At 36.4% G+C, this 18,901-nt stretch overlaps 1 protein-coding gene across 1 annotated transcript in view; it reads right to left on the reverse strand.

Moving 5' to 3' along the window:
* The window catches only part of kl-2 (dynein heavy chain 2, axonemal kl-2), a 638,176-nt gene that overhangs the window by 147,033 nt on the left and 472,242 nt on the right, over positions 1-18,901 (reverse strand). Inside the window, exon 67 of the mRNA XM_068229141.1 lies at positions 3,960-4,104. Coding sequence (XP_068085242.1) covers positions 3,960-4,104 — 145 coding nt within the window. The remainder of the gene's footprint in view (positions 1-3,959; positions 4,105-18,901) is intronic.

Raw genomic sequence — 18,901 nt, forward strand, 5'->3', positions numbered from 1 at the left:
GTTCAGAGAATATGCAGGAGCTGCGGGAAGTCCTTCAAGAAGAACGGGAGCTCATTCCTCAAGAGGACATTGTGGCATTCATCAGGAGTATGCCTCAAAGAATGGAAGCTGTGATTCCTACCAGACATGGCAACACACCTTCCTGAAAGTGTATGTTATAGTACAGAAATGCAGTGCAATAATAATCGTAACTTTTGAGTGAAAGGAAATTAAAATTAACTGTCCTTAAACAATATTAAATTTTGATACACACAAGGGTGATTTTAGCAATTTCTGTAACCTTGTGAATAATTTGCTGTAAAATCTCATTTCTCTTAATGAAAATTGCTCTGGGATATCACATTAGTTGTGTGTTAAATGACAGTGATGAAGATAACAACAACCCACACAAGTTAGTTATTGATTTTAATAAAATAAATCACTATCTTTGAAAATTCTGAAGTGTGGCATTTTTTTGCTCAGCAGTGTATTACATGTTGACATTGCACGACATAGTGTGTAGAATGGACACTTTTGCCATCCTTTTAAAATCATACTACCTCTGCTGGGATTCAACCCGCGATCTTGCAATCCAGAGACAACATTCTACTACTACAACAATGATAATTAACAACTCTAACACTAAAACTATCCTACCTTGTTCATTCCCTGACTTTAAGACAGAGAAGACTCTTGTACAGGAGAATAGTGTCAAATGATGTACATTTTTTTGCTATTTGTTTTACGTCTCACCGACACAGATAGGTTTTATGGCGACGATGGAATGGGAAAGGCCTTAGGAACGGAAAGGAAGTGGCTGTGGCCTTAATTAAGGTACAGTCCCAGCATTTGCCTGGTGTGAAAATGGGAAATCATGGAAAACCATCTTCAAGGCTGCCAATAGTGGGTTTTGAACCCACTATCTCTCGGATGCAAGCTCACAGCTGTGCGCCCCTAACCGCATGGCCAACTCACCTGGTATGTACATTGTATGCTTTGATATGGTCTTTTATATGGTAATAAAATATTTCTTGTCTGTGAATCAGTTGTAGAGTTGACACGAGTGTAACAGAATATAACTTGGAAACAATATTCTTTAACCAATGGATTTGTCTGTTAGGTCATCAGCCCAGAGGTTGGTTGGATCCTCAAATAGAACCACCAAAGACTATGCAGTTATAGGGAAACTGCAAAAACCAATGGCAGAGCGCAAATGAGGCGTACCAGGCAAGATGAGGAGTGAGGTAGTTTGCCATTGCTTTCCTCACTGGACCAGAAGGTGCTACTGCAGCATGACTGACCATATGAGCAACACCTTTGATAACACTCAAGACAATATTTGTGCTCCGAATGTCATTACTCAGCACCATCCATACCCCAGCAGCTTCCATATTGTCACAGCCATGGATGAGACTGGGACTTCAGTGGAAGCTACACTTTGCTCTGGCCTGTGCCAAGATACGGGTACAAAAGTACTGCATCCATCAAGAAATGGCCACTGGCGGAAACCCATGGGTAAATAATGCAAATATTGATTATTATTATTATGACTTATATAAGGTATGGCTATGAAATGTTTACATCCATTTAGTATTAGTATTATTATTTATATAGTTGTGAACGAACCTTATTTGGTATAATCATGATTGTATTATTTGTGAGGTTATGTCATGAAACATCTGCTGTATATATATATATGAATACGAGTTTATTTAATGTACGAACACATAATTAATAGTATATAATTTATTATTACCTGTATATATGATGTATAATCCAATGTAACATTGTGCAACACACTGTAGTAAGTCCAGAACAATGCTAAGTCCAATTATAATTATGTAGAAAGTTCCTTACATTGTAAGTAGGCTATTGGAGACTCTCGAATTTATGAGAAAACATGTTATGTCATATTCTTCTAGAAGCCTGGCCAGGCAACGTATATAAAGAGACAGTCTTGAGGATAGAGTTGAGTTGTTTTTGTGAACTCGTGTTGTGATTCTGTCGACATGCTACTGTAGCAGTCAAATGTTTCAAGATGGCAGTCTTATTCTTCTTATTATTCCTACTAGTGCTTTGTTTATGATGGCAGTTTATTAGTTTCAGCTTGAGAATATGTGTAAATAACTTGTAAATAAAATAGTGTACACAACTGACAGCATTTTGTGTACATCTTTGTGGATACATCAGAGTGTCAGCCTCTGGATCCTATGATCACAGGTTGAAATCCAGCAGAGGTAACTGGATGTCCGAAGGGTGGAAAAAGTCCATTCGACACTCCATATTTGCATGGAAGATATTTCTGGTGATACATTTGGTGTTTGAAATGAAAATCCACAGCCTGTTTCCAGCCATTTGACCTGGTCAGGAATGGAATGAATGAAGCCCCAAGTAGCGGCGACAAGATAAGTAAGTTTGTCCACTTTTATGCGGTAAACACTTTCACTTTACTATTATGATTATACTGGGCTCTACATTCACATTCTAAATTCCTTTTTTCTCTAATTCAGTTACAGACATCTCATAATTCCTCCCAAGGTTGAACAATGCACCAATGGGAACGTTAATCGACAAGAATGGCACAATATTAAATATTTTTTTTATCAGATGAGCACCAATGAACAATACCAAAAATATGTTTCCAACATACATGCTTTAACCTATTAAACATTACCATCCAACCATGCTTCTTTCTAAAGGAATATTCAAATCCAACACGATCGATTTTAACCACGGTTCCGGTTTTGCAACAATATACTTATGATAATGACCATAACCACCTTTGAACGAACCAGCTGTAAAACCTTCAACCTAATGTTCATCCATAAGTTGGAGAAGCCCCAATTCACGCTGTGATCAATCTCTAGTCAAACAGTTGGAGATGCTCCAGTTCACTCTGTGATCAACCTCTAGCCAATACGTACACATTTGCATAACTTTCATCCAGACGTCTCAGACGTTTTCTAGTCATTGTAAAATAAAATATTTTATTGCTTACTTATTCAAAAATTCTGGCATTTAGTTAAATGTACCTATTGTATATTATGTAAATATGTAATAAGCATAAGACCACTGTATTTAGTATTTGATATTAATTTAAGTTTAGTATTAAGTTCCAATGTTAATAGAGTTAAGACTTGACTTTAAGATTAGTATTAGGCTGAAGATGCCCAAAACTAGGGCAAAACATGTCCCTAACTAGTGTTTATATTTCGTGTAGATTGTAATCACTACAAATTATTATTGTATTGAATAGGTAGACTCAGTCATTTTATTCAAGATATAATTTTACTTATTGTGCCACCTGCCGAAGAGTGTTGCACTCCTCTGAGGCAATGAATTAATGACTGACAGATAAAATGAAATGATACTGGAGAATCTTGCTGGAATGAAAGATGACATGGAAAACTGGATTACCTGGAGAAAAACCCATCCAGCCTCCAATTTGCCCACCACAAATCTCACACGAAGTGACCAGGATTTGAACCACGGAACCCAGCGGTGAGAGGTTGGTGCGCTGCTGCCTCAGCCAAGGAGACTGACATTTGGTGTGTACCCAATAAAATGAATTAAGTTTGTAACTGTTGGTTCTTCAGTCTGCTGAAATTAATTTTGAATAAATAAATTTATAAACTACCTGAAAAAAGTAAACATATAGAAACAGAATTATTCTATTTTAATTAAGTTGTTTCTTTTTCAGGTGTAACAGTTGTAAATTGACTGAGTTGGAACTGAAAATAGATTGCTTCAGATTGCAATGAAGCAGAGCAAAGCAGAACATCAAAACTGACACATAGTCCGCTGAAATAGTGTTAAATAAAAAAAATCTGCAACACAGTAGCTGAGGCCACACAATTATTATCATAAACATCATTATTCAAGCCCAATGAACCATAATGCTGAAGTCCCTTCTATTAAGGAATTAGTCATGACTGATAAATGAGTTATGTATCCTAAATAAATGAAGCAGCTCAAATCACCTCTCTTGCAGCATCAATCTTGATCTCTGTTTTTTCTGACACGATGATCTGTTCTGAGATAGCAACTGAAGTTGCCTGAGAAGTCTGTAATGTAATCAGCAACTGCAGGTCATCTAGCAGCGATCCCTTGGTCTCATACATGAGCCTAAAAGCAGTGTTAATACAATTTATTTTATTTACTTGTAGAGTACAACCATTAACAGTAAAATTATATTAAATTATTGTCATACAGAAAATGGAAAAGGGAAAAAGACATGTGCTTCAAGGTGAAAGCAACACTAGAAGAAGAAATTTAAAAAAAAAAGTACATGTAACATACAAGCAATATACAGTATTTTAGATTAGAGGGATAGAAGAAGAATGGAGCTTGTTCAAAGAAACTCTTGTAAAGGAAGCTGAGAAAATCTGTGGGAAAACAAGTAAAAATCTGATAGAGAAGGAAACACCTCTCTGGAATGACTGGGTATAGACAGCAGTAAAATAAACAAATATTCTGAAAAGAAATTTAGGTCAAGTAAAACAAAAAATGGGCAACAGAAGAAATGAGGTAAAAACTGAAGAGCGAGCACAGGAATATCAGACCAATCAGGCTGTAAAATGACTAATCCAAGAAGAAAAGAAAAAAATGCTGGAATGACTTTACTACCAGAATAGAGAAAGACTACCAAGGAAGTACGAAGCTACCATATAAAGTAGTAAAAAGTAAAAGAAATTAATATGGAAACATCCTTGCGCTGAAAACAAATGATACAAATGATGGTAGTTTGATAAGAACAGAGGAAGGGGTCAGAGATGAAATGAAGAGGTACTTTGGCATGTTGTTAAATGGAGATGGAGACAACACCACCATCACCACCAACAAATTTAGGATAGATGAAATTCAGAAAAACCAGCCCCCATTACCATGGCTTGAAGTTAAAACAGCACTAAAGAATATGCGTAATGGAAAATCATAATGCTTCGATGATTTCACCTTGGATATGATACAGGCAGCTGGATTAATGGGCTTAAATTGGCTATATAGAATGCTCTCATTGATCCGGGAAGAAAAGAAAATCCCAGAAGATTAGAGAAAGGGAACCATGATCAGTAGCGGCCAGCCCTTAAGGACTCCCAGACGGTGTCCTCCCTAGAGAACGAAAAGGTTCTTTTATTTTATCTCGACATTGGAAGTCAAATATTCGACTCAAATAATGCTAAGAAAATTACATTTAATTGAAAAACTGTAAATTCTCATCAGTAAGGAAGACTGTTCAGCAATAAGTTATCTAACATAGGTGACTGACTTTCAGCGTGCAATTCACTGGTAAATGTTTGAAGTTAAAGCATGTACTCCCGAGCTTCTGTCTAAGGATATAGTGCAGGTGAGGGGTTTGAGATGTAAGGGGGAAGCGCGCTGGTGAATGCTTTCAGGGAGAGGAAGGGTGCGGGAAGAGACTTTAACCTCGGCAGAGTACGTAGCAGTGTAGCAGTAAAGATGTCCTCACAAGACCCCTATACAAGCATGCGCCACCCAAGTCTCCATGGTCGCATGCAATAAAATGAAATAATAATTTATGACCTTATTTGTCCTATTATTTATATTTCAAGAAGAAAAATAACAAATAATTATATTGAAGTGTGATATTTGAGACCTGAAATTTTTATTCAGATTGGGCCTCTGGCTTGCATCCCGCATTTTGTGAGAGTTGGCAGCAGTGAATTAGTTTGTTTTCACGTGGAAGACTTGGTAGTGGTCAGTAGCAAAGAAAGAGTTGTGGGGAAAAAGATATTGTGGCCGCCCTCTCGACCTGAGTGTCCATTGGCCACCACTGATCATCATCCATTGTTTAAAAGGGCAAGACAGAAATGTGGAAACTATAGGGACATAATGTTGTCACACACCGTGAAGCTGTTGAAATAGATCATCGAAATGAAACTTAGGAAGATAGTGGAAACTTTGAGTGAGGAAGAACAGCATGAAATCATTTTTGCCATAAGAATACTTACAGAAAAGTACTTGGAACATGGAAATAATCTTGTGATAACATTTTTGGACATTGAAAAGGCCTATGAGAGTGTCCCTTAGAACAAAATCTGGGAATGCCTGGAAGACCTCAAGGTGCCACAGTACACGACCGATGAAGTAAAGATGCTATACCAGAATTGCTACAGCTGTGTTCAGATAGGCAATGGATGATCAAATTGATTTGAGACAACGAGAGGTGTCCAACAAGGAAGTGCTCAATCACCACTCTTGTTCATAACAGTAACAGACAAGATCATAAAGTCTATCAAGAAAATGGACAACAGAACAAATGTCTTGGTATATGCTGATGATGTGCTGTTATGGGGAGAAACAGAAGCTGAAGTGCAGAAAAAACTTACTGAGTAGAACAATATGTTCAGTAAATTTGAGGTGAAGATAAGTAAAACAAAGACTGTAGAAATGACCACAACAGGAAAGGAACAAATTAAACCTCTTTTTGGTAGAAGAAAAATTAGAATCTGTTTCTCACTTCAAGTACCTCGGAAGCACAATCTCCAAAGGCAACAATGTCAAGCAGGAAATTCTCAGTAGGACACAGAAAGCATCAAACTTTTACAATCAAGTCAGAAATCTACTTTGGGACTGCAAAATACCACAAAAAACCAAAACAACCCTGTAACTACTTTGTACTGATTCTCACATACGGTTTAGAGGCATGTACTTTACTAAACAATGACTACAACAGGAAGGTTCCAAGTGGCTCAAGACCGAAGACGATGACATGGAAGAGGCCTATATCCAGCAGTGGATTGAAATAGGCTAGAAAAGAAGAAGAAAGAAAGAAGACTACAACAGAATTCAGACAAGAGAAATGAGATTCATTAGAACTATGAGTCAAACTACTTGAAAGGACAAAATCAGAAATAAAGTAAACAAGAACTTAGCTGTCACTGAGGTCCCAGTTACCAGTGTAATAAAGAAATGTTGACTTCAGTGGTATGGGCACATTATGAGAATGATCAAATCAAATGAAATCAAATCCAAATCTCTTTATTTGCAGATGCGGTGTCTACCTCGGTGGCAAATGGTACACTAAATTACATTATTGTCAAGCACTAAATTTTAGATCAACAAGAGAATAAAATTTTTCTAGAATACAATATTGAACAATTTACACTTACAATTTTTTCTATTAAACACACAGCTCATCCTTAATAAATTTATATTGTTTACAAAATTCTCTCCTGTACTTACAAATATAGTCAAAAAAAAAAAATTAAAAAAAAAATTAAATTCAACTGGTATAAGATTAAAATTTACATTGCATTTATTTACTTATCTATTTTTTTTACCAATTTTGGAACCTAAGTAGCATAACGACCTGCTGCGTCTTAACCAGAGCCCCTTTTACCACCACTTTTCAGAGTTCCTGAAGGGCCTTCACAGCTACCGTAGTGGTCCCAGGGCCCTCAAAGTCCCCACTGTACTTCACCCCTACAAGCAGTCCCCTACTTTGGCTGTCCAAACTCCTTAGACCAGGGGATGGAATTAATTTATTCACACACATTTTTTATTTACAATAACCTGCACTGGTCGAATGCCCTCTAACATTTCATTTATTTCCTCTGTTGCTGTTTATTCTCTTCTTGAATATCTGTATAGATTTTGGAAAAGGATCAAACACCACCCCTTGTAAACTGTTCCACTCCTTCACGCCCTTCCCAATAAATGAAAATTTACCCCAATCGCTTCTGCTAAAATTCCTTCTAATTTTATACTTGTGGTCAGTCCTGCCGATATAATTATTTTCCAACTCAAGCCTCTCAAAGATATCTCTCCATGCTTCTTCTCCCGTATAGGCTCTATATAATCCTGTAAGTCTAGTTTTCTCCCTTCTCTTACTTAAAGTTTCCCACCTAAGTTCCTTTAACATTTTTGATACACTACTTTTTCTCCTGAAATCCCCTGTTACAAACCTTGCTGCTTTCCTCTGCACACTATCTATTTCTTTTATTAGGTAATCTTGGTGAGGATCCCAAACACTGTTTGCATATTCCAATAATGGACGAACCATACTTAAGTAACTTTTCTCTTTTAATTCTCTGTTGCATCCTTTAAGTAGCCTCATTATGACATGTAACGATCTGTATGCTTTCTCAACAATGTTATCAACATGACCCTTCCAGTTCAAATTACTTTCAAATCTCACACTTAAGTATTTGCACTTGCCATCTTTTGGGATAACTACCTCATCCAAAGTATATTCAAATTCAGTTTTAAAACTCCTGTTTGTAAATGTTGTAACAGTTGATTTGCCTCCATTAACCTTCATATTATTTTCTTCAACCCATTGTTGGATACTTTCAAGGTCCCTTTGTAATTCTGAACAATCCTCAATGTTATTTATTTCCCTATAAACAATTATGTGATCTGCATACAATCTGATTTTTGATGTTATATTATTTCCTAAATCATTTGCGTATATTAAGAAAAGTAATGGACTGATTATACTACCCTGTGCAATTTCCTTCCAAACTTTCTCTTCCTATGATACATTATTTCCTACTTTGCCTTTCTGAACCCTTGAATTTAGAAATGTTTTTCTCCAACGTGTAACCCTTGGGTCCAATCCTATTCCCTCCAATTTCTTTAATAATATTCCATGTTCCACTCTACGAAAGGCTTTGGAAAGATCTGTGGCTATGCAATCTAACTGGCCTCCTGAATCCAACTGATCTGGTATGTCCTGCTGAAATCCCACTAGTTGTGCCTCACAAGAAAATTTCTTTCTAAATCCATACTGGCTCCTCATGAACCAATTTTTATCCTCACATATCCCTCTGATGAACTTTGATATTAAACTCTCCAGTATTTTACAAATTATACTGGTCAGGCTGATTGGTCTGTAGTTCTCTGGTTTCCTTTTATCACCCTTTCCTTTATAAATTGGTATTATTATAGATTCCTTCCATTCCTTTGGTATTACACTATTATTTATGACATAGTCAAAGACAAATTTTAAATAAGGCACAATGTCTTTAATACCTCCCTAGTAATTTGATCACTTCCTGCTGCTTTTCCTTGCTGAAGCAGCTGGATTTCTCTGAAAATATCTTCATTTGTGAATGAGAAGCTTCTTGTTTCCCTATGTGTCTCTCCCTCTCTATCTTCTGTTTCGGTTTCCAACTCCTGACAATCTTCTACTGAATCTCTGAATTCCCTATTAACCCTTTGGCACTCAGCCTATATGCAGGCGTTTGCTCGAAGACACTCAGACTAATTTTTGTGGTTTTCCAAAGCAAATTACAAAAATTCAACACGTAAAGAGTTTAACACATATTAAAATAAAATTAATCGCACTAATACAGGAAACTATGAGCATTTCAGAAATGAATATACCTTGGACATATTGTTATTGGTTAAGCCCAAAAAAATTATTAAATTTCGAAAATAAATTTTAAAAAATAAATTATTGTTTTCAATGACAGAAAAATTAGACATTGTTGCGTCTTCCTACTTTACTCTTAGACGTGAATGAAAGAACATTTAATTCTGAATAATTTGATATCAATATGATGTGTGTGCTGCAATTCACTCATGAAGCATTGTACAAAAGTTATTCAGTGTACATGTAACGGTCATCGATGTCAGGGCCTCGCGGTCCGATGCACGGTGAGCAGTTACGACCGTGTCACTTCCCACATAACGGGAATCACTTTTGGCAAAAGAAGGTCATTATTACTGTCTAAATCATCTGAAAATTCAAGGATACTAGCCTCATTCGGCCTTGAATATGGCCTAGCCATTACTATAAAAAGATGACGCAAGCACGTGCAACAACGGAGTTATGAAAAGGAGTAAAATTGTAGTTTACGAAGTACATCGAACACACGATATACCAAAGAAACGAAATAAAATATAAACAAAACTCATAGCAAGATCAACTTGTTGTATTCATAAGCCAGTCAAAACATATCCACGCAATAACAACTTCAAATAAACACAACATAAACATTCACGGTCAACAGATTTCATTTGTCGAAAATAAAAATATTTTGTAGGGCTGGTGGATATATCTGTTGAGTTACACGCAAATTCAACGCTTTAATGTACCTTCACGATCAACTGTCACGATTTAACAGCTACGCAAATGACCAAAATCCGTAAATAAGATAGAGCCGATGTATCGGCGCCGTGAGCGTTTTGGCCATAACCTCTCGCGCCGATAGATCGGCGCGCTGAGTGCGAAAGGGTTAATAGGTTTGCTTTCTCAGTATCTGTTAAATAGTGTTCACCCCCTCCTCCCACCATAGTAAGAATTTGATGAACAAGAGACCTGCCAGAAAATACTTAGAACTTATGTCCAAGGAAAAAGACCAAGGGGAAGGCCAGGGTAACGGTGGATAGACACAGTGAAATGAGATGTGGAGGAGAGAGGTATCAAATGGGAAGATGTCCTGGAACAGGAGATGTATGCAGGTAGGAAGAGATGACGAGTGCTTGTACACCATATCAGATAAACTGGAGTTGGAAATTGATGATTTAATGAGTATAGGTAATTTAAGGTCGGAAAGCCAGTTATTTGGTCACAATTTTGTTTGTGATAGCAGCCAATACAGTATGTCTAGATGATCTGTCACAACGGGAACAAATCATACTTCCCTCGTGCAGAAATCTTAGTAAAGGTAATTACGGTTATAGTGTCTTCTCTCAAAGATGTCTAAGAGTGAGTGACTACAGGGTCTGTCAAAAGAGATTAGGACAGTCTGTTATGCCATGGAGGGTTTATATAGAAATGATAGATCAGCAGTTATTCTCCGCTCAGATAACTGTCGAAGGAACATCCTTATAGGTATAACTAGTTCTTAATTTGATAATTCTGATGAACTGTTACTGAATGGACTGGGACTGAATCTGATCAATATGACCTCCCTGGTATCAGCACCAAACAACTATACCATATTCTAGAGTCTGGCAAACTAGAAATTTATACAAAATAATTAGACCAGTACTACTCAGACCATATTTTGCAGAGCAGAGTATAAAACCAAATCATTTGAGAGCCAAACAGTTAATATATACTAGAAGTCCACTATAGCAAATATGGCATAAATAAAGAGAACCCTGTTATAACAACAGTTTTTTCTGTCCCTTGAAAATTCTTAAATTAAGTCCGGCTCCATGGCTAAATGGTTAGCGTGCTGGCCTTTGGTCACAGGGGTCCCGGGTTCGATTCCTGGCAGGGTCGGGAATTTTAACCATCATTGGTTAATTTCGCTGGCATGGGGGCTGGGTGTATGTGTCATCTTCATCATCATTTCAACCCCATCATGACGCGCAGGTCACCTACGGGTGTCAAATCAAAAGACCTGCACCTGGCGAGCCGAACATGTCCTCGGACACTCCCGGCACTAAAAAAAGCCATACGCCATTTCATTTCATTTCTTAAATTAAACTGTGTATTAACCTTCGGTCACAGGGAAAACGTTATTACAAGCGATTAATCAAGCACTATTTTGTTCCATAGCAATATTATGCAGTCCAGCAATTATATTGAGTGCGATCATCTTTGGTATTGTTTTCCCACTATGTACACTAGTACTATCAAAGGTCCACCTAGGTGGACCCTTCTCTACCCTTTGATAGTGAGAGGAGAATGTGTTTTCACGATAAATGCTTAAATAATGTGGTGGATAGCAGTCATTAACTCATTAGTAATAAAGGCTGAAGTATATGATCAATTAATTTTCATGCTGTATACTGAAATTAAGTAAGAATGTGATACACCTCAAGATATAGCAAAGTGCATCACTGATTACAGAGGTTAGTTTACATTTTCTCACACCTGATTAAATTCTGGAAAGGTTATTCCCATGTAAATTTATAGCAAGAAGGATATTTTTGTCTACTGGTGCTTGAAAATACATACACAGTACACTTAAGTTACGTTAAGTGATGCTGTCTGAATAAGAAAATTGAAACATTTGCCACAGAAGCCTCTGGAGTGATACTGCAATTTTTCAGAATCAAATTGAACATTCACATAGAATCAGAATTTGAAAAATAGCTAACGAGTATGCCGTAGTGTGAATATCACCCACAAAAATACAAGTTTTGTATAAACTGATTGCCCTCTGTGAGGGTTTTCCCCGACTTTTAAGAAAAATTGGATATAATGACAATCCACTATAGCAAGTAGATTTTTTTGCCATTATGAATTTTCACTATAATGGACTTCTACTGTAACTACAAAATGATAAGAATATACTGCACTTGTCCAGGGCTTCAGTGCATAATAATAATAATAATAATAATAATAATAATAATAATAATAATAATAATAATAATAATAATAATAATAATAATAATAATAATAATAATAATAATAATAATAACAACAACACGTAAGTGCGTTAGCTGAATGGAATATGCATGATGAGATCTTCGACGGACAACCCTAGAATCGAAGTCCCATCACCCCTACTTCATATTATCCGCGACTAGACTTTAGAGCAAATGGGCCGATGGAGCGTCCTTATCAATGGGCATTAAATGAAACATTTATAAGAGGGGTCTCAAATACAAGAGGAATACAACATCACTACTAAATTAGAAGAATGATATTCTAAGTTAACAAATATAAATTTTATTGAACTGAGGAAAAACACATACAAATACTAATATAGAATAACATTAATCAAGGATATGAGGGATTTAAGTTGGTGAAATTAATGTTCGTCTGTCTTTTCAGAATTTGCATTCTGCACCAAGTAATCCCCTAATATTTGAGAGGCATTCCCTCCTCATCATTTGAACTGTTCACACACATCATTAAAACCACTCATTAGTTAATTAATCAAATAATTATATACAATAAAAGGAACATTTATAATTACACATTGAGTAATCATCATGACTTCACATTCATGAGTTAAATTTCATCGTATCATGACCTTCTGTGATTATGTAATTATATGATCACGTGATTGAAGCGATGTTTCAAATGTGATGAGCACATTCCATAATATTTGAAAGTTATATTATAATTCCTACTAATTAACCTTATTATTATTTATAATGATGTAAATAATCGCATGAGCGCATTTTGCCGGGTTTATGAATAATACCATAGAATAATACAAGTGCTGTTATTATTATTTGAATGTATTATATCATCTGTAATTGGAGAATTAATAACTCTGTTGATGATAAATAATCAAATCAAATCAAATCAAATCAAATCAAATCAAATCAAATCAAATCAAATCAAATCAAATCAAATCAAATCAAATACAACGCTGAACAATAATACCATGATATCACAAATTACAACATGCTTATCTGAAAATAAACACATACAACAGCACTTTTAATATATACACAAATACATAGAAGGTGTGGTCCTTCCATTGTCAAAATGATGGTGACGATATTCGTTGCCCTCAGATGGGGTCAAACCCATGGTCTTCTTACAGCTGGATGCATGTTTTAAAATTCCTAAATCGAATCAAATAAATGAAATAAAAGTTGGGAGGAATCCTTCCATCATCAAATCTGTTGATTCTATTACAACGATGATAATTTATTATTCTGTGCGAGAGTTTTATGTCGTACTTTATCAGAAACGAACAATCAGTCAACATCCCGAGAGTTGTGAAGCCTTGTGGTCCAGTCATTATCCTCAGACACCCGACTGTATATCTTCGAGGCCCATTCAGCTGGCACTTTCACTGAACATAACGGCAATCCATATTGTCCCTTTTCAACTCTTTTAAGGAAGGATATCTCTCTTCCCTCAGCCGCCTCAACATTAAATTTGGCTTAATGCAGCCTATCACAGCATAACTCTAACATACTGCACCCGCCTATTGAGCGGTCAGTGCCAAGTTCTCCCGGTAACTCAATTTCTTCTCAGGGTATTCTATCTATTGCTCATAAAATCTGTGGTTTTATATGGGTTTGTTTTTTACGTGGTTTCGGAAGAGACTCGGTCTGTTGTGATGCACATCATGGGAATACCTATACGCTCAAGTAAGGACCTGTGGTCAAAAACCTCAAAAAGAGTCTCTTTCTTTTTGTCAAACTCATCAATTACTTATATCTACAAAACTTATTAGCTAACTTACAAACTAGCCGTTATCCAAAAGGAACTCAAAACACAGTCACTTTCTAAAAGGAAAATATAAGAAAATTTATTGAATAAATCATGTTCAATGTAAGTTAATGTGAATTCTGGGTAGTATTATCTTAATAATATTTAAGCATAAAGGATTAGAGTCAGCGCTGGCTCAAATAAAAGTAAAATAATTAAGCTTTAAATTATTTACATTCTTTCTCATTTAATGTTCCAGTTCATATTAGTTATTTACTTCTATAATCGTAGCCATGTTCCGAAATGTATTTGATTTTCACTAATTATATTCAAGAGATCACTGTGCAATTACAGTCTCCATATAAATACTCGTTGTGAATACTGTCACGCTAATTATATAAATTATTCTCACCACATTTAAGTCATCTCACTGTGATAAAAATGAATGGTTTGCTAAATTGAAACGTAATAAAAATTAAATGGGATAAAGTCAGATTGCGAATGTAAATCCGATCATATCTTTACGTATGTACCTCCCAAACAAACTCTTGCGTGAGTGTGAAATCGTAAAACTACTCTCCAAATTTTCCATTCATAAATCTGAACTCTGATTATTTGGTCACTTATCTTGAATACGCATAAATAACAACTTACGGGCTAAGACAATACCTCAATACCTAACTTAGCACACGAGGGCGAAACGCAGGCAACCAAGGATGAGTTAGCTGGAAAATTTATAATGTCCAATAACGGACCATTATATTGGTATTACAAATTTACTCATTCAGGACAAATATTTTAGGTTCCCTATGGGAATCAACATCTACATCATTTGATGGCCAGGCAGGCATCTATTTTTGGAAATGAGACATAGCTCTCACAGTGCATTGGCACTGCTGGTGGCTTCAAGTAGCCTATGCAGTGGCCTCCACGGTATGCACTAGCCTTGCGTCTTGGGTGGTGTGCTAAGTCCCAACTGACGAGCCTAACTTAGCACACGAGGGCGAAACGCAGGCAACCAAGGATGAGTTAGCTGGAAAATTTATAATGTCCAATAACGGACCATTATATTGGTATTATAAATTTACTCATTCAGGACAAATATTTTAGGTTCCCTATGGGAATCAACATCTACATCATTTGATGGCCAGGCAGGCATCTATTTTTGGAAATGAGACATAGCTCTCACAGTGCATTGGCACTGCTGGTGGCTTCAAGTAGCCTATGCAGTGGCCTCCACGGTATGCACTAGCCTTGCATCTTGGGTGGTGTGCTAAGTCCCAACTGACGAGCCTAACTTAGCACACGAGGGCGAAACGCAGGCAACCAAGGATGAGTTAGCTGGAAAATTTATAATGTCCAATAACGGACCATTATATTGGTATTATAAATTTACTCATTCAGGACAAATATTTTAGGTTCCCTATGGGAATCAACATCTACATCCCTAGAGCCTACGACATATGGCTCCTAACTAACCATTATCATATTCTTTATATTTAAAACACTTCAATTGAAATCATATCTGCGTGAAAAGAAATGAACATCTATCTAACTGTTCAAGTAGTTTCCGATCCACACACTCCTCCACCAACGGCTCAATGTGCTTTAGCTATCTTCTATAACTCGATATCTCTCATGCGTACGAGCTACTCAACTCGTATGGACAGTACAGAATGAAATTAATACGTATTATATTGAAACGTCACCGCACCAAAGAATATCACATGTATACTTAGTCATGAGCCTAGTAAACCGTATGTTAAAGAACTCTCTTGTACTTGGTACATGCCATTTACCAATGTCAGATAAAAACTGTCACGATTCACAATTCTACCATAATACATGTCAATCTTACCTTAAAATGGTCATCTGCGCGATGTTCACTCTTTGACATATTCTTTCCATATGACACAGAAACTCACCTCATGCAAATCTAACACAACGTTTCCTCGCCGAATAGCAATTCTTTCTCTTACCGCAGAATATAAACATACGTCTGTATTTCTAGTATTCATTAATATGCTCCAAGAAACAACCACATTTCAACACCATTCCAATATACATTATCATACCACCGGCATACATATTACCGTACGCATATAGCCAATTACACCCAAAACTATATGCCAAACATTTTAGAATTGCCTTGTAATAAACGCATTTTAATAACCTCTTATCTTAAAAACAGCAGTTTGAGTTCAATGCCCTCTTTCTATGAAGAAAGGAATACGTAACTTAACTATATTCATCTGTGTCGCGCAGGTAAATTCGTGACGTAATCATTGTACAGGTAAAACGAGATTAATCGAAGTTTCACTAGTTATATAGACTCATTGCTATTAGATCTTCACAAGAAACACTTCTTTCATTTACTCATGCAAGTTTCTACTGAATGTATGCAAGTGCGGTACCCTGTATATGATATAATAGAATTCTAATTCTACACTGCCATCATATCTTATAGCCTTAAATATCTCACACTTCACTTTATGTTTCACACATGTTCTTAATTAATTCATAAATATCACCAATTAATCAGCACATGCCGAAGTTAGAGTGAGGGTGTAGATTGCAAGAAACTACTCTACTAAAAAATGTATGGACTTAGCTTGTCAGATGTTATGTTTAGTCTGGTTGTCACTCCATTCCTTGGTTGTGGTTAGACCCTCTGTTAGGATCTGGATCTCCGGTTGTATAACGTCTTCCCGGTCATCAGCTGGTCACATGGCTGGTCGGTCCAATCCTCATCAGCCGGTCCTCTGGCTCGCCGGTCCAATCCTCATCGGCCGGTCCTCTGGCTCGCCGGTGCCTATCCCCAGTTCAGTCCATCATGTAGATTTAGCAAGCAGTCATCATTCCAAATCTGCAGACAGCGTAGAAAATTCCTTTTGCGGAGCAATCAGTCATGATATATTCCATAGTTCTACTGCTATTCTAAACGACGAAGTTTTCTTCGGTTGGAATAAGTTCTCCGTATATAGATGTTAAGTTTATAACAACAGGGGTAACTTTCTTGTCATACGAAATTATCGGTTCTGCAATATGGTGTGTCCTTTTTCTTCAATCGCAGAGTGGCTGCTCATCGGATCCAAGTCAGACGTATCTCACCACGAATTGCTTATTTCTATAATATTTCGTCTCTTTTATAACATACGCCGGTAAATTATTTTATCAGATGTTATCACCGATTGTAAAACAGTCAATATCTTCCTCAGAAGTTTAGGATAATCTTCAAATGTAAAGCTTGGCTTGTATTTGCGTCTTCCTTCTGCAGGAAATTTTTAGAGTATATCTTTAAACAATCATTCCGCTGCTATATTTTTTTCAAAACAATTCAAAATGAGCCTCTACTGTCCTGCAGTGTCTTCCAAATCAGTCCGTTCCGTGTCGTGCATGGTCTCCTATATGCCGTATTAATAAGAAGTTCATTGCCTTAATAGATCGCATGGGCCATACCTTCCTACGCCGCCATTTTGTAAATGGTCTACGAGATGCGAACGGGCACAATACTTTATTCCCATATGGTTTTATTCAACCTTATTCCATTGTCATTAGTGTGGCATAATTCCTCACACTTTACATAAATTATCTATGAACATTCACATCTCCATTTCGCTTCAAACTATTAACTGGCAACATATTATCTGACCATCATTCTCTTTTCGACATTCCAAACACACACATATTTTCAGAAGAATCTATTCTTCGGGACATTTTAAAAAATTTACATATTATATCCGCGATAAAAAAAAAGTCATATTTGCATTCGGTAATGTATTTTTAACTTCTAAAATACCCTGTCTTACGTCTGAAGTGTAAAGTAATCTAAGCACTTTCAGAAGATACGTAAGGTCTCATCTCATGATAATTGAAATTATTTTAATGAACACTACTCCCATTTATTATAATGCTCCACACAAAAAAAATATCAATACTACAATCTTATAATTATCATGCATTAATCTTCCCAGGGGGTTAAACAAAATGCTGGTTTCCTATTATATTAAGCTAAGAAACCATAATCCCTTTGAAATAGCTTGTGATCATTATTTACATTTTTACTTAATTAACATGCAAAATTTATTTATTTATAGGTGGGAATTGACTTTCAAAACATTAGAAATTTTGAAATGTACTTATCTATTGTGATCATTTTTCTCCAGGGGGGCACATCCATATTGACCTAAACTATCATCTCAACGTCTTCGATGTCATGGAGTCTTGGGTTCATCCTTATGATGAAGTCCTCCATGTTGTAGATTTTGACCAGGGGTTGAATGGTCTTGAAAACACCTGATGCACTAGGATGAAGAATAGGTAGACAACTCGTAGATTCTCCCCTCAAGGTCGACGATCACCCGTTCAAATATGCAATGAGGAAACAATGTGATTATAGTTGCGTCAATTTTGTGAGACGCACTACTATCGAATATGGTTAGAATTACTCATGTACTTAGGTATGCCAACCCAGTAAAGATAATGTTCTGCTGTTTCATTACCCTGATCCTCTTATTTGCATAATCAGTTATTAACACTCAAATGTTATTGAAGTATCGCTTACACACACTAGCACTGTGACTTGATGTTAAGGATCTGAATTTTGCCTACTTTACAACAACTCAACATGTAAGACAACTCACTCATTACGTTTATATATTTGGCAGACGTTTCCCGTTTATTATTATTATATGTGAACCACTATTTTTCTTATTAAATTCTCCTGTCAACTCTACAGTCGTAATTTCAACTACGTTTTCACAGTGCTTCACTTTATTTGACCAATTGTACTTTAATTGCGCCACGCACACATTTATTTACACATACATAAAAGTTGCTGAGATGCCACGCAGCTCCCTGTAGATAGATTATTCCTGCTTC

The sequence above is a fragment of the Anabrus simplex genome, chromosome 9 (genome assembly GCF_040414725.1).
Source record: "Anabrus simplex isolate iqAnaSimp1 chromosome 9, ASM4041472v1, whole genome shotgun sequence".
Classification (NCBI taxonomy): domain Eukaryota; kingdom Metazoa; phylum Arthropoda; class Insecta; order Orthoptera; family Tettigoniidae; genus Anabrus; species Anabrus simplex.